This window comes from Rattus norvegicus, chromosome 5 (genome assembly GCF_036323735.1).
Source record: "Rattus norvegicus strain BN/NHsdMcwi chromosome 5, GRCr8, whole genome shotgun sequence".
NCBI lineage: Eukaryota > Metazoa > Chordata > Mammalia > Rodentia > Muridae > Rattus > Rattus norvegicus.
The window spans coordinates 106209903-106235000 of record NC_086023.1 but is presented as its reverse complement, the minus strand read 5'-3'; the positions used below and the strand labels follow the sequence as shown (position 1 = coordinate 106235000).

The 25098-nt window shown below is 44.6% G+C and overlaps 1 protein-coding gene across 15 annotated transcripts in view; it reads left to right on the top strand.

Annotated features, from left to right (window-relative positions):
• Plin2 (perilipin 2) overlaps positions 1-25098 on the top strand; it is a 56115-nt gene that overhangs the window by 23748 nt on the left and 7269 nt on the right. Inside the window, exons 1-8 of one of the 15 annotated variants that reach the window (NM_001400554.1) lie at positions 5983-6033; positions 7124-7178; positions 7258-7453; positions 10726-10808; positions 13876-14155; positions 16143-16324; positions 17821-17928; positions 18923-19213. In NM_001400554.1, the coding sequence (NP_001387483.1) occupies positions 7149-7178; positions 7258-7453; positions 10726-10808; positions 13876-14155; positions 16143-16324; positions 17821-17928; positions 18923-19213 (1170 nt within the window). In that variant the 5' untranslated portion in view covers positions 5983-6033; positions 7124-7148. Of the gene's footprint in view, positions 1-5915; positions 6109-6463; positions 6522-7123; positions 7179-7257; positions 7454-10725; positions 10809-13875; positions 14156-16142; positions 16325-17802; positions 17929-18922; positions 19791-25098 lie in introns of those variants that run through there. The other 14 variants (NM_001399043.2, NM_001400553.1, NM_001007144.3 and 11 more) reach the window with 14 other exon arrangements.

Sequence of the window (25098 nt, the reverse complement as noted above, 5' to 3'; positions counted from 1 at the left end):
ATTTGTATATATAAGAAAAAGACCATAAAATCTGAGCTAGAGTTCAGTGGGAGACCATATGCCTGCCATGTACAAGGCCCTAGCTTCACTTTACAGAACAGAGAGATATAGAGATGAGTAGAGAGGCAGATAGGTGGAGATATATGGATGATAGATAGATGACAGACAGACAGACAGACAGACAGACAGACAGACAGACAGACAGACAGGACCAGGATCAAACCCAGTGCTATCTGTGGCATCCCCTGGAGGTATTGAATACATCTCTTTCACATACATATCCTATTATTGTGGAAACTTCTTATTTGTTGAACCTTCAGTTTTTTTTTTCTGTTGAGAACATTAATCATATGATGTGAAAGAAGCATGAAAACAATCAACTTCATCGTAATTGTTCTTTGCTTTTGTTTTTGTTATGTGTTTTGAAGTTATTCCTCCTGTGTTTATGGGGTTTTAAAAATGTGAATCCTTCTGTAGCACAGAGCTAGGTACTGCTCCCTTTATTCCAGCTAATCCCTCCCCCCTTTTCTGCTTTAGCATGAGCCTTGGACCCAACATCATATTTCTTGATGTTCTTTTTCTTCTCCAACTGTAAATTTTGTATTTCTTTTTTTCTGCTTGCTCGTTTTGATTGTAGACCTGCCTAAGAGTGACAACTAGTAACCAAACGACAGAGTCAATATTAGGCTGTCTTGAAATCTTCTCTGCCAGTAAAATTAGTTCAAAACGCTTCAGTTTGGATTAGCCTGAGGGCAAGTCTATGGGAGTATTTTCCTTCCTTCCTTCCCTTTCTTTTTTCCCTTCCTTCCTTCCCATTCTTTCTTCTTCCCCTTCCTTCCTTCCCTTCCCTCCTTCCTTTCTTTCTTCCCTTCCTTCCTCCCTTCTTTCCTCCCTTCCCCTCCTTCCCCTCCTTCCCTTCCTTCTCTTCCTTCCTTCCTTCCTTCCTTTACTCATTTATTAGAGTTTTTGAGATAGGATCTTTTTGCACATTCTTCACTATCCTGGGATTTACACTCCACTGGCATCGAACTCAGAGACCCATCTGCCTCTCTCTCCTGAGTGCTAGAGTTTAAAAATGTGCCACCACCATCTGGTTGGGTATTTTCTTGATCCATGATTGATGTGGGAGTGCCCAGCTCACTGGGTGGTGCCATCTCTGAGCTGGTGCTTCTGGGTGACATGAGAAAGGAGGCTAAGTTATCTATGGTGAGCAAATCAGTAAGCAACACTTCTCCATGGTCTCTGTATCAGTTCCTGATTTGAGTTCACTGGATGGTGAACTAAAAGCTGTAAGATGAAATAAATCTTTTCCTCCCCAAGTTGCTTTTAGTTGTAGAGTTTTATCTCAGCAGTAGAAAAGTAATGTTGAGGGCTGGAGAGGTGGCTCAGAGGTTAAGAGCAGGCCTGGAGGAGGCCTTGGCTTAATCTTGGTAAAAGGCAACTGCAAAAAAGCTTCAAGCCATTCTGATTACAATCAGCATGGTCACAAGCCTAGACAATGGGTCATTAGGCACATCAGCCCATGGTTGACAGCTCAGGAAAGCAGACTAGGCAATGTCTGGGAAGTCAGTGATACCTGAGATTCCTTCTTGCTCTCCTGCTGGCCCTGCTCTTCATTTCAGTGGCCAGCAAGACTCCCTTAGCAATAGACCATAAGATTGTCTAAGTCATTAATAGTCCCATTTCTATGTGTGTGACACGAGTCTAACTGTTCAATTTACTGATTTGTTTATCTTCCCCAGAACCTTACAAAATAAGTTGCATTATTTTTTTTTCAGCTTCTCAAAACTTCAGCCAGGTGTGGTCACACATACCTTTAATTCCAGGACGGGAAAGACAGAGGCAGGCAGATCTCTATGTGTTCAAGACTAGCCTGCTCTAAATAACTATTTCCAGGGCATCCAGGGAAACACAGTGAGACCTAGCATAACATACATAAAAAAATATGTAAGTATACAGCTTGATAGAGTTTCAGAAGTATAGACAGATAACATTCCTAGAGTAAAAAAATTCCCATCACCCAAAAGATTACTTATTGTCCCCCCTTTTCTACTCTTACCACAGAAACAAATACCATCGTTCCTCTACTCCTCCCCCTCCTTTTCTTTCCCTGAGACAAGGTCTCTTACTGTGCAGTTTTGGCAGGAGTTCAAACTCTTTAAGTAGACCAGACTGGCTTCGAACTCACAGAAATCCATCTGTCTCTGTCTCCTAAGGCTGAGATTAAAGACTTGCATCCTCAGGTTTGTCCTTGTCCTTGCTTACATTTTTATTTAGTTTTTTTCTTTTTTTTAAATTTCAGCAGTGGTGGTTTTAACCTGTGTGCATGGAGTGCTTAAAGGTCAGAAGACAGCTGTGGGAATCATTTCTTTCTCCTCTTACCGAGTGGGTTCTGGGAAATCTAACTCAAATCAGGCTTGATAGCAGGTCCTTCTATCTTCTGAGCACCTACTCCTCACCTCTTTAAAGAGTATCTCCCTGTGTGGGTCAGGTTGCCTGGAACTCACTAGGAATCTTGAACTCATGGCAGTCCTCCTGTCTCAGGTTCCCAGTGCTGTGATTACAGGTATGTGCCATCTCACCCAGTTCTCTGCCTTCACTTGTGTGGGCGTGGGTGTGTGTATGTGAATGTTTTGCATGCTTGGGAATGTGCAAGTTCATGTACACACAGGTGTGTGTGTGTGTGTGTGTGTGTGTGTGTGTGCCCGCGTGAGTGTGCACGCACGCTGGTGCAGAGGCCAGAGGAGGAGATAGGGTGTCATGTGCTCTCACCTCCCCCCTTGGTCCTTTGGGACAGACAGTTCTATCAGTGAACCTGGAGCTAGGCTGGAGTGCATCAAGCCCAGTGATCCTCCTGCCTTCCCTTCTCTCAATGCTAATACTGGGCAGGCACATTTGGTTTTGATGTGGGCACTGTGATGTAAACTCAGGCCCTCGGGCCGGCACAGTAAGCACTATTACCTACTGCGCCAGCTCTCCAACCCCTTATCCCTACCTTGTAACAGCAGAGTTTAGAGATCGAGGTGTGGTGATATGTGACTGTAATCCTAATCACACATCTGCAATCCCAGCATTCAGTGGGTAGAGAGGAGGAGCAAGGCCAACCTAAACTACACGATGAATATGAGGGTAGCCTAGGCTACACAGCGAGAGCCTGCCTTTAAAAAAAGAAAGAAAGAAAAAAGAAAAGAAAGAAAAAAGAGTAGACAGACAAAAGACTAATACAAGGAACGGCCAAATATCATCATGTGGACCAGGAAGCAGTGTTATCTCCATTTCACAGGTGAGGAAGCCCAGGCAAAAACAAATTAAGCAATAGCTCAGGTCATCTCCTGGGATCTAATCTTGGTCAGGTTGCTGCTTGATCATTAGGCCAAGGCAGATCAGGTGACTTTCCTGAGACCGTTTCTCCATAAAGTGGTGGTAGTAATTCCATGCCGTTGTAAGGTTCTACTACTCCCCTTACATTCTAACTCAGTAGATCTGGGCTAAGAGGCAGAAGTCTTTAATCAGGTGACTCTGCTGTCCTGACCATTCTACAAGAACTCAGTTTTATAAATAACTCTTTCTGAGCATAGCTCATGCCAGTGTTCATAATACTCAAGAAGCTGAGGCAGGAGGATCACTGCAAGTTTGAGGTCAGCCTGGGCTCCGTGATGCATTTAAAGCCAGCCTGGGCTACAGAGTGAGAGTTTGTCTCAAGAGAAAGAAAGAAAAACAGCTTGAAGGCCCTCCACTCTCGGGAGTCAGTCTTAATTTTTCTTAATAAATCTTCTACTCAAGTTCTCACACTGGTGAAGGTGAAATAGAAACAGATTGATTTGGTGTGGTCCAACCTTTGCAAGTTAGGGTAGTCTTGTCCCAGATGATTTCCCCAGGGGCCCTCTCCTTCACTGGCAGATAAAAACAGAAGAAAAATTGCACATCTTTAACAAGGGGAAGTGACTCACAGGCTTGAAATGTAAAAAGAGGCTTTTTGTAGGGGAAAGGGCAAAGAAAGAGGTCATGTTGGCGAGAAGTCATTAGAATGTGGGGGAGGGGAGTAACAAGTGGTGGACAGACCAAATGTTTGCTTAGAGCAGTGGTTCCCAGCCTTCCTGATGCAGTGACCCTTTACCACAGCTCTTCATGTTGTGGTGACCTCCAACCATTACATTATTTTGTTGCTACTTCTTAACTGTAATTTTGCTACTGTTATGAATCATGATGTAAATATCGGATATGTAGATGGCCTTAGGTGGCCCCTGTGAAAGGGTTGTTACACCCCAGAGTCATGTCCCACAGGTTGAGAACCTCTGGCTTAGAGTAATACCAAAAAATTTAAAATTAAAAAAAAGATTTAGTTGATTGTTCTTATTTTTACATCATCGTCATCATCAGAAGGAGAATTGTGGGCTGTTTTGTTTTGTTTTGGTGGGGGTCTTGCTATGTAACCTGGCTGGCTTGCTATTCACTATATAGCCCAACCTAGTCTCAAAACTGCAATCCTTCTGCCTCAGCCTCTGGAGAGCTTTGGCCTACAGCCACCTGTAACTTCAGCTCCTAGCAATCCAATGTCCTCTTCCGAAAGGTCTCAGAGGATATCTGCACAGATGTGGCATACACACATGTGCACGTAGAACAAAAAAATCTTTAATAAAGACACTCAGAACATCTTTGCACTTCCAGACATTTTATGGCTTTTTTTTTTTTTTAATTATACGGTGGTGTCTCCCAGTGCTTGCGATCCATTCAGGCACACATTTTAATGAGCCAATTTGGATCTTTGGACCTTTGAAAAAATGAGCAGCACTTGTGTGCATGCAACTTTGGCTAAGTGATTGACGTGGAGGTGAAGGCTGCCCAGAGTTCAAATTCCATAGCTCCGAATGCACCGTGCACAAGCCTTTTTAGTGGGTCACAGCACTGCTGCTGCTGTTCTTACTCCACACCCTGGGGACCTGGGAAGAGCTTCCTTCCTATCCTCAACTGATCCTTCTAGTTTCCCTCACAAGGAATCAGAAGGCCTGCACCTCTTTTTCCAGGAAAGAAATTCCCTGAACCCTTATGACTCCAAATGGCTGTACACCTTTCGAGATCCAATAACCCAGTTCACGTCCCTGCGTTCTTGACAAGGATTAAAATATGATTCAGATGTTGACTATTTAAGTTCCCTTAAAAACATTGCATAAGTCATGATAAAGTTGGTCATCTCTCCTTAATTGTTGGCTGCTATCAGTAAAGAGCGATTTGGAATTGTCTTGCTGAAGAAAACACAGAAGACAGACTCAGGCTTTGTATTTGGAAATCCAGACCAACCTTTCAATTAGGAGCGTTTGATAAATGGTCTCTGTTTGAGAACAGGGTATTTTTCTGGCCTAGAACTCACAACGAGCCTCCTGCCACAATCTCCCTCGTGAGGGCTGGGAATTACAGACCAGAGCCACCACATCCCATTGATGAACTGGTTAAATCCAAAGAGCAGTAAACCAGAAATAATGACAGGTCATTATTGTGTTGGAATTCCACAGATCTTTGTTACTTTCTTGACTTAAATTAAAAGGTTAGAACCCCTATTGGCATTTAGTCTACCCCAACTTCCAATTTTGAAGTGTTCTTTTCTGAGGACTCCTGTTAATTTGTCTGCATTTTCCAAAACCTTAAGATGCCCTGCATCTTTGCAACACAGCTTTCAGGACCCCTGCCCTAAGTCAGACAGACAATCGTAAGCCTCGCCCCGCTGGCTCCTGGTCTTGTACTGGGATCTCTGGGCACTGGGCTCAGGTTCCTTCACCAAGGAGGCCCCTGGTTTCCTGGCACCAGTTGGGGTCCGCTCACCCAGGCTGGGTCCCCACCTCCCCACTGAGTGGCCCCGAGTCTCAGCCCAGCCGGGTTCGGCGGGCTCCGGGTTCAGCTGCCCCAGGCCACTGGGCTATCACGTGGCGCGGAGGCATGGGCGGGGCAGCCAGGCGATATTTAACAGTCGCTGGGCCGCCTTGCTGTGCGGTGATTCTGGACCGTGCCGATTTGCTCGTCTCTCAGCTCTCCTGTTCGGTGGGTTCTGCAACCAGATCTGGCCCCCAGGCCGCTGCCGCTTTACCTTCGCTGGGCTCGGAACTGCAGTAACGAGTTGGTGGCGGGGTGGGAACAACCCGGGGCTGGTTGGGAAAGCTCTCGCTTTTGTTCTAGAGGTTTCCTTTCTGTTTGCACGCCTGTCTGTGGTAGAGCAACTTGCGTTTGTACTGTAGAGGCATTATTTAAAGGGAAACACCTTACAGAAGAATTTAGAAGGTGCATAGTGAGAATTGTCTGGTTTTCCTTAGTGTCCCACTAGGCAGCACTGGCTGCCCTCAGGTTCTCTACAGTCCAAGCTGGACTGGAATCTTGCTCCTCCTCTGCCTCTGCATCACCACACCCCTGGAAAACGTAAGGAGATATTTTATGTGTTGCTCCTCGGTATGGATACTGCTCGAAGCTTCCGCTTTCCAGGCAATTCTTAAGGACCTGGGACTTTTGATTGGAGGCTGAGCTGTTCTAGACAGGTTCTGTCGCTGGGAAGAAGGCAGTTTCGTGTGGGTGTGGGTCACTGGGGATAGGAGATTTTACGGTCCCCTGGAGCGACTCTTTCTTGAGCTCAGTCAGCATTAAGGCAGCCACTGCTAGTTTCAAACTTGTTCACAAGAACGGCAAACACCCTAAAGTATCAGTTTGATAATCCTGCTGCTGAGAGCCAGGCCTGGTGACCTGGGCCTAATCCCGACTCTAGGGAGGTTGAGTTAGGTTGAGTTAAGAGAGTCAGCCTAGGCTTTACACAGGCAGGGACTAAGTAAATCAAGGGCCGTCTTTAATTCTAGCACTTGGGAGGCAAGGGCAGGCAGGTCTCGTGAGTTCGAGGCCAGCCTGGTGTGCCACCCGAGTTCCAGAATAGCCAGGACTGTTACAAAGAGAAATCCTGTCTCAGAACGCCTACGACTAGTCTTTCCTATTGAAAGTGTGTAAACAGCTCCAGAACCTCCATTCAGGCTGTTGGCCCTGAATTAGAGGGAGGGAAACTGAAACTGTCTGTGCAGGAATTGTACGCCTGCCTTGGTTGGGACAGGAATTGTTTCCTCGGTGTTCTGGAGTAATTTTCTTTTCTCTCCAGGCATCTCTTTACTCCAGGAGGAAAAATGGCATCAGTAGCAGTGGATCCACAACCGGTATGGTTTTTAAGTACTCGTTTCTTGGCCCTTTTCTTTCTTGTGTGAGTAGTTACTATCCACTCCTCCGTGTTTGCAGAGCGTGGTGACGAGGGTGGCCAACCTGCCCTTGGTGAGCTCCACCTACGACCTGGTGTCCTCCGCTTATGTCAGTACAAAGGATCAGCACCCGTATTTGAGGTCAGTGTGTGAGATGGCAGAGAAGGGAGTGAGGACCGTGACCTCAGTGGCTGTGACAGGCGCACTGCCCATCATCCAGAAGCTGGAGCCACAGAGTGAGTTTAGATTTCTCTGTCACTTTTGAGCCCAAGGGAGTGGGTAGGGTGAGTTCTAAGGAACACCAGGAAGCCCTCAGGCCTTCCTGAAGCACTCCTCTTCCTGGAAACTGTCTGCTGACCTTCATTCACACAGATGGACTGCTTTGCAGCCATAACTGATCCTCACTTATCTTACTCTAAATAGAAACTTCCCAGCTTGGCATGGTGCTCAGCCCAGTCACCCCAGCACTGTGGAGGGAGGCGGAGAAATGTCAGTGGAAGGCCAGCCGTGGCTACATGGTGAACTCCAGGCTGCCTGGGCTGTATAGTGAAGGCAGGCAAATCTTTGTGTTCAAGCTCACCCTGGTCAACCTAGCAAAATCTACACTAGTCAGAGCTATGTAGCGAGAACTGTCTCAAGACAACAGACCAAAAAGAAAAGAAAAAGTAAATTTCCAAAATGCTTTTGTGTTAATAACTGAAATCACCAAGGCATCGTCCAAAGGGGTGAATGAACTGAGTTAACTTTCTCATACAGCATGTGCAAATTGAAAAACAAATCTTTATTACATTTTTATTGATTTTTGTGTGTCTGCACGTGTGTGTGTGTGTGTGTGTGTGTGTGTGTGTGTATGTGTGTGTGTGTAGATGCATGTCATGACAGTACTCAGAGAATACCAGGGGCATCTAATTCAGGTCACCAGCCTTGGCAGTCAGTGCCCTAACTCACTGAATTATCTTGCCTGCCCAAACTTTTCTTTACAAGACAAGGTTGCACATTGTAGCTTCTGCTGGCCTTGGGAACTCACTATGTAACTTTGCCCTCAAACTTAAGGGTATCCCTCTGCCTTAGCCTCTCAAATGGCTAGGGTTACATTGCTGAACTACATCATCAGTGTAAACCTTTTTACTTTTAATATTAACATTATTGAGATAAGAACACACACTGTACAGTTAATCTACTTAAGTTAAAACTGGCTGTACCTCAATGGAGGGTGCTTTCCTGGCATGTATGAGACCCTGGATTCAATCCCCAGAACTGCAAGCCGTGAGAGCAAGCTCATTTTCTTTAGCAGTCAGGACCCGCTTCCTTCCATCCCCTCAAGTTACTCTTTTTTTTTTTTTTTAAGATTTATTTATTTTGGTTACATGAGTACACTGTAGCTATCTTCAGACACACCAGAAGAGGGCATCGGATCCAATTACAGATGGTTGTGAGCCACCATGTGGTTGCTGGGAATTGAACTCAGGACCTCTGGAAGAGCAGTCAGTGCTCTTAACCACTGAGCCATCTCTCCAGCCCTCAAGTTACTCTTAAACCTATTTTGATATAAGATTATTTCTGGCCTTTGGTACAGTCAGTCATAAAAAAGCTTCTTTCACTTAGCATAGGGGTTTTTAGGGCTTATCTGTGATACAGCATTGTATGTACTTTGTAGCCATGGCAAGTGTTCATGTTGTATCTGTATTTAATCCCTTTTTATTGAAGAAGACTATCACATTGTATGGGTAGAACATATTTGTCTTAGGGTTACTTTTGCTATGATGAAACACTGTAAATCCAAAAACCACCGGAGGAGGAAAACGTTCATTTGGCTTACATATTCTGAATCATAGTCCATTAAGGGAAGCCAAGTCAGGAACTCAAACTGTGGGACCTGGGGGCAGAAGTTGACTCAGAGGCTGTGGGAGAGTGCTGCTTACTGGCTTGATTCTCACGACTTGCTCAGCTTGCTTATTCAACCCAGGGCCACCACATCAGGGGTGGCCCCACCCACTTTGGGCTGGTCACTCTCTAATCAATCACTAATTAAGACAATGACCTACTGGTTTGTGCTATCTTTTGGAGGCATTCTCTCAATTGAGGTTTCCCCCTGTCTGATGACTCTAGCTTGTGTTGACCTAAAAACTAGCCAGACAATGCTTCTCCCACTTGGGGTGTGTGTGTGTGTGTGTGTGTGTGTGTGTGTGTGTGTGTGTGTGTGTGTATCTGTGCGTGAGTATGCTTACATGTGTGTTGTGTGTGTGTAGACATGTGGAGGTGTGAGACTGATGCCTGGAACCTCCCTGAATCACTGTGACTTTTGAGGCAGAGTCTCTCAATCACAAATCAGAGCTCACTGACATGGCTACCCAAACTAGCCAGGCTGGCTCCGGATCTCCTGTTAATGCAGAGGCCATGATTGCAGATGACTTGTAATCCACATCATACAGACTCTGGGGGTCTGAACTCTGGTCTTCAAGCTTTTGTGCTTGAAGCACTTTTAATCAACAAGCTGTCTCCTCAGCCCCAACATGATCCATTCATCAGCATTTAGGTTGTGTCTACCTTGGGAAGGTGGTGAATGATGCTTCTGTGAACATATATATGCTCACCCCAGGTTTTGAGGGTAACAGTTCCAGTCTCCTTAGTATGTATTTTAGAGTGGAACTGCTGGATCTTTAATAACTGTTTAAATTTCAGAGGAACTTGGGCTTGGAGAGATAACTGAGGGTTAAGAGCACTGGCTGCTCTTCCAAACAACCTGGGTGAGATTTCCAGCACTCACATTTCCAGGGGACCCAGTGGCTTTTTTGGTATCCCACAGATACCAGGATTGTACACCTGGTACACAGACTTGCAAGCAAAACACCTAACCATGCACATCAAATGTTTTTCTTTAATTTTAGAGGAACTACCAGACTCTCCAAATCTCCAAAAGCAGGAATGAACTGCTTTTAACAAATATTTGCATCATTCTCCAAAGGGTAAATTAGGGCCTAGGATTATAAGGATCTTTTAAGACACAGTTATTCCAACGGCGCTAACTCCCTAATGAATTTGGTGTGGATTCTTGACCTGTTATCTTTAAGGGGAAGCTTGGACTGAAATCTGGGCTTCATTAAGAAGATCTAGGGTGGTACTGTTCACTGGTGAGATCCCAGAATGTATCTCTATGTACTGAGATAAATAGGGATTAACTCAGCATGGGCTACTTTATTTCCTGAGTGAAGGTTCAGTAGAAGGTTGCGTCACCTGTACTGTCGCTAACATTGGGGCCTTCTTCCTTAGCTGCTTTCCCTACACAACCCCTCATTTACCTGTCACTGGAAGAAAGTTGCCAGGAACCTACCAAATTTCTTCCTGTGAGAGCAAGAGAAACCAAGAAGTCGATATTGTGGCTCGAAGAAAAACAAAGCTGCATTCTTGCTATTTTCATAATAAGGCTAAATAAAGCCCTGAGGTGTTATCCGTGTGTTCATCCTGTACTTACAATGAGTGATCATTTTCCTGTCTGTGCCTCCTACAGTTGCGGTCGCCAATACCTATGCCTGCAAGGGGCTAGACAGGATGGAGGCAAGGCTGCCTATTCTGAACCAGCCAACATCTGAGGTGAGCTTGGGACAGTGTTGAGGCTTGCTACTTGGGATGTTTTCATGTTTGTTTTGTTAGCCCAGTCTCAGAGTGCCATAAACACACAAATACCTTCCCTTCAAACTGCAGCTGGAGCTGGGTTTATTTATTTATTTATTTTTGGTTCTTTTTTTTTTTTTTTTTTTTTTTGGAGCTGGGGACTGAACCCAGGGCCTTGCGATTCCTAGGCAAGCGCTCTACCACTGAGCTAAATCCCCAACCCCGAGCTGGGTTTATTTTGAAGGAGTAATGACTGCTCCCCGTCTTCCTCAGCTGCCGTTGGGGTGAGTCCAAGAAACAGAGATGAACGGACTGCTTTTGGTTAGATTGCAGGCCAGTCAGTCTCTACCAGCTTGTAACTCTGCTCCGGCTGTGAAACTGCTTTTAAGTAACTGATTCCATATGGTGCTGGATGTGTATATATACAAACTGGGAGACATAGTTCTGTGCACTGCTGATAGGAATCACATGCATATGCGACAGATAACCACTGCTGGCAAAAACAATTGGCTTTATCCGTCTTGGTGACTGTGCAGTTCAGATAATGCCCTAAAGTTTTCCTTCTGGTTAAGAATACAGCATTGCAAAAAAGGCTCTCAGTTAGGGGGACATTGGGTTGTGCCTTTCACCATTTAAATAGGTAAGTTTAGTGTATAGCCTTTAGATACCTTTCTGTGTCTCTAAAATTTTCATTTGTGTTGCTTGAGGAATTATTTTCCATTTGGGGTATTTAAAATTTGATGAATGGTTGGTTAATATGGTGGTACATGACTTGAATCTCAGGGTTCTAGACAGAGACAAGCTATTCTCTGTGAGTTTAGGCCATACTGGCCTACACAGTAAGACCCTTTTTCAAAGAAAAAAATCTGATTACTTATTTATAATATCTAGCATAACTTATATACAATGAACTTGTAGCTCATTCCTTGCCTAGTGTGTAGAGGGCTTAGTTTAATATGCAAGACCACAAATATAGTCAACTTACTGTGTTTCAAACTAGATAAAAATTAGTTTGGGGTATTAAACTGAAAACTTCATACATTGAGATCTTATTTAAAGAATTATTAATTAATCAATTAATTTAATGTATGAATACACTGTAGCTGTCTTCAGACACACCAGAAGAGGGCATCGGATCCCATCACAGATGGTTGTGAGCCACCATGTGGTTGCTGGGAATTGAACTCAGGACCTGTGGAGGAGCAATCAGTGCTCATAACCGCTAAGCCATCTCTCCAGCCCAAATTGAGATCTTATTAAGAAGTGATTTTGAGGTGTTTGTGGCTATGTGCCACCCTCCCCTGTATCTCTTGCTGTCTTCTCTCCTTCCCTATGATTCTTCTCTTTAACTTAGACAAACCTATGTGCCAGTATTAGAGGGCCAAGTTCAACTTGGTCTGCAGTTTCCTTTCTGGACTGATGTGACTTCTGCATGAGCTATGTAAAGTTATATAATCTCACCAGGAGGTAATACGTTTCTGCTGTCTGTTGTTGTTGTTTGTTTGTTTTGAGAGACAGGGTTTCTTAGCTTAGGCTGCTCTTGAATTCCATTTGCAGATAAAGGTGACATTAAGCTTCTGATTCTCTTGCCTCTACCTCCCAAATGCTAGGGTCATGGGTTTGTAGGCTACCATGCCCACTTTCCATGGTGCCAGGCCTCAAACCTAGTGTTTCATGTTTAAATATTCTACTAACTGAGCTACATTCCCAGGCTATCACCCTATTTTTCTCCCTCTACCTTTGCCTATTTGCAAATTGTAATGGTTTACTAGATTATTCTTTGTCAGGAGAGCTGTTGATGATTCAACTCAGGGCTTTTTGTTTTACTTAGTTTTGAGTCATTGTCTCCTTGTGTAGCAGAACTGGAGCTGCAGCCTTAGCCTTTTGACTGATGGAATTATAGACATGAACCACCCACCCAGTAGTTTTAAAAAATACTCTATGTGATAGGCTGTGGTGACACACACTTTGAATCCCAGCATGGGGAGGCAAAGGAGGTCTCTGTGGGTTCGTGGCCAGCCTGATCTATGGAGTGAGATCCAATACAACCAAGGCTACACAGAGAAACCCTGTCTCAAAAAAACAAAGCCAAATAAAACAACAACAAAAATCAAAAACAAAGGAAAAAACAAGATAAAGTTTTAAAAAATACTATATGTAAATTAACTTTTGGGGGTGGGGTGGTGAATGGGGTGTTGGTGCCACGGTGTATGTGTGGAGTTCAGAAGACATTGTGTGGAAGTTGGTTCTTTCCTCCCATCATGTGAACTCCAGGGGTAGAACTAAGGTCTTCAGGCTCTGTAGCACTTCATTCTGTCCCCTGGGCCATCTTGCTAGCCCTAAGAGAAATTCTTTTTTGTTCTTATTTTTGTTGTTTTTGAGACAGGGTTTCTCCCACATAGTCTTGGCTGTAGACCAGGCTGGCCTCCTAGGCTTCTAATATTAATTATTATGAATGGGAAAGTTATGGTGTCACACACCTTTAATCCCAGCTTTAGGGAGGCAGAGGCAGGTGGATCTCTGTGAGTTCCACGTCAGCCAGAGTACCTTGTAGTGAGATCCTGTCTCAAATAAGAACAACAAAAACAAAACAACTTGTCTGGACAAATTGATTATTTCATGTTTGTTCATTTCATTTATACTTAGGGATAGTCTGGTAGGACAAAGCAACCCGACAGAGACATTCAGCCTCATTAAGTCTTAATGCTATGTGTGCCCAAGACTGAGAATAAAAGAGCATGTCCAGGTCTGGAGAGATGGCTCAGTGGTTAAGAGCACTGACTGTTCTTCCAGAGGTCCTGAGTTCAATTCCCAGCAACCACATGGTGGCTCACAATCATCTGTAATGGGATCCGATGCCCTCTTCTGGTGTGTCTGAAGACAGTGACAGTGTACTTACATACATAAAATAAATAAATGAGAATATTTTTTAAAAGATCGTGTTCAGTGCACCTTTGACTATTTAGCTGTGTAGCCTTTGTAGAACCATGAGTGTGTATTTGCCCATATTTCTCATAAGCTGGCTTCTCTGTTTCTTTGCTTACAGATTGTTGCCAATGCCCGAGGTGCCGTAACTGGGGCAAAGGATGTAGTGACGACTACCATGGCTGGAGCCAAGGATTCTGTAGCCAGCACAGTCTCAGGGGTGGTGGATAAGACCAAAGGAGCAGTTACTGGCAGCGTGGAAAGGACCAAGTCTGTGGTCAATGGCGGCATCGATACGGTTTTGGGGATGGTGCAGCTCATGAGCAGTGGAGTGGAAAATGCAATTAGCAAGTCGGAGCTGCTGGTAGACCAGTACTTGCCGCTCACTCAGAAGGAGCTCGGTAATGGTGCTTTTATGCTGAAGTTATGTTTGAGCCCTTTTCAAAAAGTTTGTTCATTTATTTAGAGGAAGGTCTCACTATGTATCTCTGGCCAGCCTGTAACTAGTAAAACAGACCAGGTTGGCCTTGAACTCACAGAGATCCATCTGTTTCTTCCTCTTGTGTACAGGGTTAAGTGTGTACCACCACGTCCAACCAAAAGCTACCATTAACCTTTAATTAATTAATCAATCAGTGAAATTATGTTTTACTTGTGTGTGGTGTGCATGCATGCCTTGATGTACATGTTGGAGTCAAAGGACAAGGTGCAGGAGCTGGTTCTGTTCCTGCATATGTGTCTTAGTCACTGTTCTATTTCTGTGACAAAACACCATCATCAGGGCAACTTATAAAGGAAAACATTTCGTTGGACTTAGGGAGCAAAAGCATGTCAGCAGGAACAGCTGAGAACTCACATCTTCATGATGTGAAGCTAGAGGTGGAGAGAGCAAACTGGGAATGACACCCAAAACTGAACTGTCAAAACCTGCCCCTTGACTGACCTGCTCCATCAAGGCCACACCTCCTAATCCTTCCCACACAGTTCTAGCATCTGGGGACTAAGGATTCAACCAAAAGCTCCTGAGGGCCATTCTCTCTCTCTCTCTCTGCGCCTCTCTCCACTTAGCCATATTGCTGGCCTTTTAATTTTTTAATAAGATTTATTTATTTATTATATATAACTACACTGTAGCTGTCTTCAGACACACCAGAAGAGGGCACCAGATCTCATTACAGATGGTTGTGAGCCACCATGTGGTTGCTGGGAATTGAACTCAGGACCTCTGGAAGAGCAGTCGGGGCTCTTAACCGCTGAGCCATCTCTCCAGCCCAGCTCCTCCCCTTTTAAGGATCTTACATAACTCAGGGTAGTCTTGAACTCACTCTGTAGCTGAGGATAACTTTGCTTCTTCTGTCGCTACCTCCCGAGTACCATACTCTTTCTCCTTTATTTTTTTACTGAGCCAGGGTCTTATATAGCCCAGGTTGGCCTCAGACTCACTAGATACACGATGCTAGCTTTGAGCTTCTGACCTTGCCTTTATCTCTTAAGTGCTGGTATTACAGTATGTACATAGTAAGTTCCAGACCATCCAGGGTTGCATAGTGAACACATCCCCCCTCCCTAAAAAAAGGCAGGGTACTGAGGCTCATGCCTGTAATCCCAGCACTAGAGGAGCAGGTGCAGGTGGAGAATCAAGAATTAAAAACAAGGGACTAGAGAGATGGCTCAGTGGAAGAACTTGGGTTTGATTCCCAGGACCCACATGGGTACTTACAACTGTCTGGAACTATAGTTCCACCACACATGCACATGATGCACAGATGTACATGCAGGGAAAACACTCATGCACACAGAATAAAAATAAATAATCTTTAAAAGTACTTCTGAGGAATGGAGAGATGGCCCAGAGGTTAAGAACACTGGCTGCTTTTTCTACAGGTCCTGAGTTCAATTCCGGGCAACCACATGGTGGCTCACAACCTTCTATGAGATCTGGTGTCTTCTCCTAGTGTGCAGGCATATGTACAATTCAGAACTCTATATACCTAATAAGTAAATCTTAAAAAAAAAGTTTTAAATGCTTAAAACCCATTTTTGATTGTATAGCAAGTTTGAGACCAGCCTTAGTGGTACTTAATTACCTCTACTTCTTATCTTATGTGCCAGGGTCCATGTTGCTAAGAAGTGTGTGTAGGTAGGAAGAAGCACATGTAAACATCTCTCTCTCTCTCTCTCTCTCTCTCTCTCTGTGTGTGTGTGTGTGTGTGTGTGTGTGTGTGTGTGTGTGTAACAAATGCTTCAGTGTGATCCACCTAACAGTGGGCGTGAAGGCGTGAACAGTCTTAGGAAATGAAGACATCTTTCTTAGGATTCCAACTGTGGAATTCTAAACAAAGGATCGGCTTTGTTTATCTTTTTCCTTTTCTTTCCCTCTGTTGTCAGAGATGGAAGCAAAAAAGGTGGAAGGATTTGATATGGTTCAGAAGCAAAGATACTATGAACGGCTGGAGTCCCTGTCTACCAAGATCTGCACCCGGGCCTATCATCAGGCTCTCGGCAGGATCAAAGACGCCAAACAAAAGGGCCAGGAGACCATTTCCCAGCTCCACTCCACTGTCCATCTGGTGAGTGCCGGTTCATTTTAAGGATAAGAGTAGATATAATTACGACACTGAAGAATTTCAGTACTGTATGTGAATAGCCCAGTAGGAATGTGGAGAGTGTAGATGACTCCAGAGAAGGAAATAAAGTCAGAACTTCAGGGCCCTCAGCCACCTCTGTCCTGTGGCATGAGCACAGTGTGGTGCAGTTTTCAATGATCCAGAGAAGGGGTTGCTGTTGTGAATGTCTGCGGGACCCCAACACTGAAAAGAACAACTTCTGTGGGCCTGGAGAGAGGGCTGAGTGGTTAAGAGCACTTTTTGCACTTGCAAAGGGCTCAGATGGGTTGCCCCACAGCACACAGCAGCTCAGACCACCTGCAACTCTAGTTCCGGGGATCCAACACCCTCTTCTGGCTTCTGAGGGCACCAGGCATGCATATTGTGCACATCCATGCATGCAGACATACACTCATACAAATAACATAGAAATAAGTAAGTCTTCTTTAAAAAAGAAGAAAAGGAAGAAAGAGAAAGAAAGAAAGAAAACACTTACTTTAATCTCAGCACTTGGGGAGGGAGAAGTATCCGTGATTGGGATATCTGTGTGTTCGAGGCCAGCCTGGTCTACATAGCAAGCTCAGTGGCAGTCAGGATTTAAGACTTTAATCTCAAAAAATCTAAATAAATAAAAACTCAGATATTTGTTAGATATTTGCCGTGTAAATAATTTATTCTCTTTATAGTTGCAAAAGATGGAAACAGTGCACAGCAAGTAGGGGCAGGTTTGTGGGGAATGCCACAATAGGTTATTGTGCAGCCATTAAAGAATGCCAAGGTGAAGAATGGCATGTACTGTACCGAATGGCAGTTTCTTCTAGGAAGAACAGGTGGCTGGTAACAAGGAAGGAGGCTGAATTCTTTTCCTCTTTTTTTTTTTTCTTTTGTTTGTTTTTGAGACAAGGTCTTGCTGTACAGTTCAGGCTGGCCCGGAACTTGAAACATAGACAGAGTTAGCTTCAAACTTGTAGCAGTTCTCCTGCCCCTGCCTCCCCCAATCCTGGGCTAACAGGCATCCACCACCATGCCTGGCCGCCTTCCTCCTTCACTTTCCCCTATGCCTTTTTCTTTTTTAAATTCTCTTTTACCCTTCATGCAAATATAAAGTCTAGTACAGGGGCTGGGGATTTAGCTCAGTGGTAGAACGCTTACCTAGGAAGCGAAAGGCCCTGGGTTCGGTCCCCAGCTCCGAAAAAATAAAAAATAAAAAAATAAAGTCTAGTATATCTTACCCTGCGCTCAGGAGACACATTTTGACGTCAGCGATGTCATAATCGCACAGACGCGGTAAAGAGCTGCTACTGCTTGGCTGGCCAGGAAGCCGATCAGTAAATGCAGCTCTTGTTCAACTCCGTGGCATCTGTGTTGCCTGCCCACACCACGAGCTGTAAGCAGATGAGACACAAGGACTAGTTGTGTTTGCTTGGTTTGTTTCATTAAAGATTGAATTCGCCAGGAAGAATGTGCACAGTGCTAACCAGAAAATTCAGGACAAGCTCTCTGTCTCATGGGTGGAGTGGAAGAGAATCGTCGGCTACGACGACACGGACGAGTCCCATTGTGCTGAGGTAAGATGATGGAGAGCCATTCACTACAGCGTCTGGAGAAGTCCTTACTACACTGTTTGCTTCAGTTCCCCCCATGAATCCTCTCAGAGTATATTTATGTCAGCTCACACTGGTGGCGCAGATGTAGAATACCAGCTACTTGGGACGCTGAGGCAGGAGGATGGCAGGTTCAAGTTGAGCCTGGGCTTATCTCCAAATAAAAAAATAGAGAGGGGCTGGTGAAATGGATATGCAGTTAAAGGCACCTGGGACTCAAGGTAGAAGGAGAGAAGCAACTCCCTCAGGGTCTCCTTTGACCTCTGCCTAAGTGCACATGGTAAAGGCAGTTTAAATATTATTTTTAAAAGTGACAGGACTGGGAATGTACCTCAGTGGTGCACAGTACCTGCCTTCAAATGGGTGAGTCGGGTGGCTTCTGGAAGAGACCAGGACGCAGTTGAGGACTGACGGTTAGTAAACCAGCGAAAGAGGAGCTGATATTCTAGAACTGGCTCAGTGTAACCATACAGAATGGTTCTCTGTGTCCCCAGGGGCAGTGTGCTGCTGAAATCAGCATACCGTAGCTTCCTATTGGAGAAGAGACTAAGTTAAACCAACAACAGCAAGTGTATGTCTTGATTGTCTGCTCTCTCCTGCTTGCCGTTCTTCAGTTTATGATGGTGACCTTTGCAGTCACGAGTTCAAATCTCCTCCTGAACTACTTTCCAGCTGTTAATTGGGCACATTAAACTCCAAGCATATGTTCCTAGCTGTGAAATATGATTAGTGCTGCTGCATACAGTATTGTTACTAAATCGTCAAAGGATTGGTTGGAGGGTTAGCTCAATGCCAGAGCATTCCTCCCTGAGGAAACCCAAGCAAATACCCAGGCATCAGAGAAGCTGCACGGGGAGGATGTCTGTATGGATACATAGCCAGCACACTGTCACTGGGCTAAATCGTTCATAGCGGCCATCGGATCCACTGCTAATTCTTGAGTTTGTTTTATTTTTAGCACATCGAGTCACATACTCTGTCTATGGCCCGCAACCTGACCCAGCAGCTCCACACTACATGCCAGACGCTCCTGTTCAACGTCCAAGGGTTACCACAGAACATTCAAGACCAGGCCAAACACTTGGGGGTGATGGCAGGTGACATCTACTCGGCGTTCCGCAATGTTACCTCCTTCAAGGAAGTGTCTGATGGCGTCCTCACTTCTAGCAAGGGGCAGCTGCAGAAAATGAAGGAGTCCTTAGATGAAGTTATGGATTACCTTGTTAACAACACGCCTCTCAACTGGCTGGTAGGTCCCTTTTATCCTCAGTCTACCGAGGTGGACAAGGCCAGCCTGAAGGTCCAGCAGTCTGAGCTCACAACTCAGTAAACCTGCTCTTGTCACCAGTGTATGATGTTGCTGACCAGGTGGCACCTTTTATTTTTTATTTTTTATTTTTTTGTATTGAAATTAACCTGATTAGATTAGAAAAGCAGCTAGTTTGAACAAAGGTCCTCATTATGGTCATTCACAGCTCACTTATGGTCGTGCCCCCGCTGGCCCTGACACATGAGTTCTTCTTACCCGGCTGGTATGTGGAGTGTGTTAGTTTTGTGAGGACCTCACCAGAACCTTAAAGCTCAGGTGCGCTTACAGTCTTGTCCATGGCCTTTGTGTTCTTATTGGCTGTAAACGTCTGTCTGTTCCGAATAAAGATTTGTTCATGCGGCCTCTGCTCTGAATGGGCATCTGCTCCTGTGTGGTCCGAGCAGGCTTCATCACTGTTTCCCTCAAGGCATGTTCTTGTGTGGCTTGAATTTAGTTTTTTCCATGTGAAGAAATATCACCTTTGGACCCAATAAAATTCATAACAGGGTAGAGCGTTTTTATGTTGTTATGTTTGCTTTGTGTGTTGCTTTTATTGACCTGCTTGATCTGCATGACATTATTAAGCACATACATGAGTTCCAGTTGGCTTTTTGGGGAGTTCAGCATTAGAAGATGAAGTCCAATTGACGATTTCAAACAGATTCAAAGCTAGCATGAGGCCGAACGCATTGTTATTGCTACTCAGGGTGATGGGAGAAGATCACTTGAGCCCAAGAATTAGAGAGCAGCCTGGGCAGCAGTGAAGGCCCCATAGAAGGAGTAAAGGGTCAGGAAAAGGGCTCAACAGGTAAAGGTGCTTGCTGCCAAGCCTGATGACTGGGGTTCAAGACCCGTAAAGGCTGACTCTGAATGTGGTTCTCTGAGTTCCTTATGCACAATTGGGCACCCACAACACAGACACACACACAGGCCAGGGATAGTGTCACACACTTTTAATCCTTTAAGCACTCAGAAGGCAGAGGCAAGTGGATCTCTGGTCTACATATTGAGTTCTAAGGCAGCCAGGGCTACATAAGAGAGACCCTGTGTCAAAAACAAAACACAATAAAGATGTGGAATGTCTTTTAATTTTTTTAATGATTTATAAAAAGGGGGGACGGCAGCTGAAGAGATGGCTCAAGGGTTAAGAGCACCAGGTGGGTTCAGTTCCCAGCGTACATGTGACAGCCCACAGCTGTCACTCCAGGCCCAAGGGAATCCAACACACATGGTGCAAGACACACATGTAGGCAGAATACCCATTCACAAAAAGATAAAACTTAAAAGTAAAAATGACAGAAAAACAGGGCACTGTCTAAAAAAGCCAAAAGACGGTATATGTTATGTACATGTCTGATACCCATAAAGGTCAGGAGAAGACACTGGGTCCCCTGGTACTGGATCTATAATTATGAGCGGACACGTGGGTGCCGGGAGTCAAACCCTGGTCCCATGCAAGGGGAGCCAGAGCTCTCAACAGCTGGGCCTTCTCTCCACCCACCTCCAGGATTTTAAGCCAGTAGAAAGGTCTGTTCACAGCAGGCTGCTTTGCTGAAAAGGAACCCAAGGACAGGAAGTGAAGCAACTGGGGGGGGGGGGTTGTATTACTTTCCAGAAAGACAGCAGATTTTTTTTTTTTTGACCAAGAGCTCAGTTAAAAAGTAAGTCAAAGTGAGATTGCCCAGTGTCCACTTTACCTGGATAACTGGCTGTGCTATTTCTGAGAGAGAAGACAACTTCAGTCATTGGTGATGTGGGCACCCATAGGATAACAGAAAAAAGTCCAAGGTTCCTGCCCCTTGGTCTCCAGGCTTCTCGTTCCTTTAAGCAGGACACAAGTCTCCTTATCACAGAGCTGCAGTCTTATCAAACTTCCAAAAATGCAAACGAACTCTAAGACTGTAGTTAAATCCTGGGTTCAATCCCTAACACCTCACAAGCTGCGTGTAAACACTCCTGGGATCCTAGCATTTTGGAGGAGCCGGCAGGAGGATTAGAAGTTCAAGATTATTGGTGGCTACATAGTGAGTCCAGAGACAGCCTGGACGACATGGAACTCTATCTCAAAAAAAATTTTTTTTTTAAGACAGCAGATTTGAAGGGCTGCAGAGATCTCTCTGGACAAGAACACTGGCTGCTCATGCAGAGGACCCTCTGCCTTCCATTTCTAGCACCTACATGAAGGCTCACATATACCATAGCCTGGTGCAGGGGAATCCGGTGCCCTCCCTTAGCAACTGTGGTCACTGCCTGCACACGGTACACATGCATACAGTCAAGCAAAATACTCCTATGCATAAAGTAAAAAGAATATTTTAAAAATAAAATGTTTTTGAAAAGAAAGCAGACTCTAGAGCCACACGCTCTGCCTATTATGCTAAGTGAGCAGCACTGCCCATCACTAGACCTAAGCTCGAAGGTTCTCTCAGCCCTAGCTCATGCCTTTCTATGAAAACAAGAAAGAGTAGCCAGATGGTGGTGGGACACCTCTTTAATCCTGCACTTGGGAGGCAGAGGCAGACAGATCTCTGAGTTCAAGGCTAGTCTTGTCCACAGAGTGTGTTCCAGAACAGGCAGGGCCACACAGAGAAACCCTGTCTACAAACAAGCAAGAAAGCAAACAAACAAACATAAATATAAAAACCTAAACAAAAATAGAAACAAAGAACCCCACGTCACCAAAACCATACACACATAGACACACACAAAACAAGGGAGAGCATGTAACTTTGCCCATGTCCTTGCAGAGGCTGGGACAGTTACAGATATGGTTTTAGGAAAAGCAGATGATTCATGGGTCTCTGCTTCTTAAATTTTTTTTCTTAGTTCAATTCAGTCATAATCTTTTTATTCTGTGCCCCAAAAGTATGTGTGTAGTTTATTTCAGTTGGTGGAAATATTTGTATTTGAGGGTGTAAAAATGGTTTTATGCTTATTGATTTGCTTTTGTGGGCGTATAGATGCCATTATGGGTGTGGAGAGGACAATTGTGAGAATCCATTTTCTCATAAACATGTGGTTTCCCCCCTCAAACTCAGGTCATCAGACTTGGCAGCAAGTGCCTTTACTCTTTGAGTCATCTCACTGGCCCCACAGTTTTTTGTGATGGGGACTTACTGTGTCACCAAGCTGGCCTAACTCCTGGACTCAAGCAATCCTTCTGGCTAGCCTTCAAAGTGCAGGGACTCTGGGTACTACACCTGGCTTGGAGCATTCGTATGCAATAAGGACACACATGCTTTTTCTTGTTGAGACTGGTCTTGCTACACAGCTCTGGATGCCTTCAGTCTCCCGAGGACTGAGATTATAGGCATGTGTCACAATGCTGGCTACTTAATTCTGAAAGTCTACTCTTGTGTTTCTACATTATAAGAGTTTCAGTGCCAATTCAATTGATTATGAAAAGGAGACAGGCTTGAAATTTCTACAGAAATTTCAAACAGAATACAGACTAGAGGTAGGTGTTGTGACTTCTTCTGTCTTAGTCCCTGCACTTGGGAGGCAGAGGTGGGCAGATCTCTGTGAGTTCAAGGCCAACCTGGTCTACAACGTGAGTTCTAGGACAGCCAAGGCTACACAAAACAATAAAGCCAGACAACAATGCAGGTCAGTTTTAGAAGAAGCCCCTGTTGCTTGTCATGACCTGTCTACACTAGTCGTGGTTTTGTCTGCCTGTGTCTTTGTTGAGAGAACTTTTTGCAAGAATGCTTCTCATTGTCTTTTCAGTATTTGGTGTCTTCAAATCTTGCAGCTTCATTGTGGTATAAACTGACAGAAAATTAGTTTTAACAGATTTCCTAACATGATATCTTACTTAACATAGTAGGTTAGTAAGTAATAACTATGTGGGCTCTGGTGTGGTCAGCCAGCCAGCCAGCCAGCCAGCAAACAAAGTCAAGAGATTATGGGGTGCTGTCCATTAGTCTTCATAGTTTTCTCATTTTTTAAAAACAGATTAATGATACCCTGATTGGTGAATGTGAAGTATTAAGGATGAGGATGTCTTTTAAAAAATTATTCTGGCTGGGTGTGAGGCGTATGCTTTTGATCCAGCATGGAGAGGCAGAGGCAGGTGGGTCTCTGAATTTGAGGCCAGTCTGGTTGGTCTGCATAGTGAGTTTCAGAACAGTCAGGGCTACACACAGAAACCCTGTCTCCCACCCCTAGCACCCCAGAAAGTTTAATTCAAAAGACAGAGTCTCTTATGTTACTCAGGCTAGGCTCAAACTCTTGGGCTCAAGAGGTCCTTTTGCCTTAGACTCCCCAAAAGCTCAGACTGTAGTAGACACAAACTACTACGTCCTTCTGTATGGTCTGAGGTTAACCACTCTAACCACCAGAAGTATGAGGACATCATCTATGGGACAATGACATGTCTTATCTCTAACTGACCAGCAGGTTAGTCCCTAATACCTGAATGAGATTAGGGAAAACACAAGTCCTTTGGTAGGACATTTCAGGTGCTGAGGACCTAGTGAAGTACAAAAAGAAATTGAATTTTGGGTTGTCCTCCATACCCCCTTAGAGTACTACTTACAGAGGAAGAAGGGGGAGTACAGATCTTTAAGAAGCAGAGTCTAATTGGGGCCTGGGAAAGCCAGTGTGGGAGGAGAGAAAGCTCTGGCCAGCTGGGCCTTTCTTGGCTTCCATAGGACCGGGCTAGTTAGATCTCAAATCTGATGCAGTTCCAGGAGAACTTGATACTGAGGTCTGTACCTGTGATGGTCTTGTGAGGTCTTTGACCCAGTCAGCCTAAGTATTTATCGCTGTGTCTCAGGGAAACCTTCAGCCTATAGGTATATACTTTCCAAAGAGGTTTTATGTGATACAGGATATTCTGCAACATTTTAAAATGTCTGTACGCTGAAGATCTTTCTTTCTCTTCTTGCTTCTTCTGATGCCAGCCTCTCACTGTGTCGTAATACAAGTTACTGAGTCAACTCTTTCTGAGGTTTCGGGGTAAGCTAGTCTCAAATTCACGGCAATCCTCCTGCCCTACTCTACTGAGTGCTAGGGTTATACTGGCCTTCCCAACCACTTTGGCAAGTCGAGGAGGCCTTTTAACTAAATTTACTGTCCACTTGGGGGTGTGCTCTAAGGAAGGGGTAGGGTTCCAGAGGAAAAGGGCAAATCGAAATCACACCCTCGGTTAGCGGTGAGGTGGTGAGAGGCAGGTCATCTGTGCATTGCTGAATTTGACAGGTAAGAATGATGCTTGGCACAATACATATTCAGAAAAGTATCAGCTGGGTGACCACTTGAAGGGACAGGAAGTCAGGGAGAAGAAAGGCGTTTATATTTCAGAGTGGGGTAGACAGTTAAGTGAAGTCTCTTTTTTCTTCTTTTCCTCTTTTCTTTTCTTTCCTTTATTCTTGATAAGGTTTTGCTAAGTAGCCCAGTCTCATTTTGAACTCAGTATGTACCAAACTTACTCTCCAATTTCCTCATTCTTTTAAGTGTTGGGACCAAGAGATGTGCCATTGTGTCCAGCGGAGAGTCCTCTCTCACACTTGCTTAAACTAGACCCTCAGACTAGAAGGAGAATAAGAAGAGGAAAAGCTTTGACTCTCACTCAAGAACCTAGTCTTCATAGAGAATGAACCTTTGAGACTTTTAGCTTGTTATTCATTTCATGAAAGTTCTACTGGAGTGAGCTAGATACAAGATACTGGGCCCTTATCATGAATACCTGTATTCTGGACTGATAGTGAAAAAAACAAAGTGCTTTGTACACTTACTGGGTAGAAACAATGTGAATACAAAAGCAGCTACCATACATATATGCACATACACACACACACACACACACACACACACACATATAC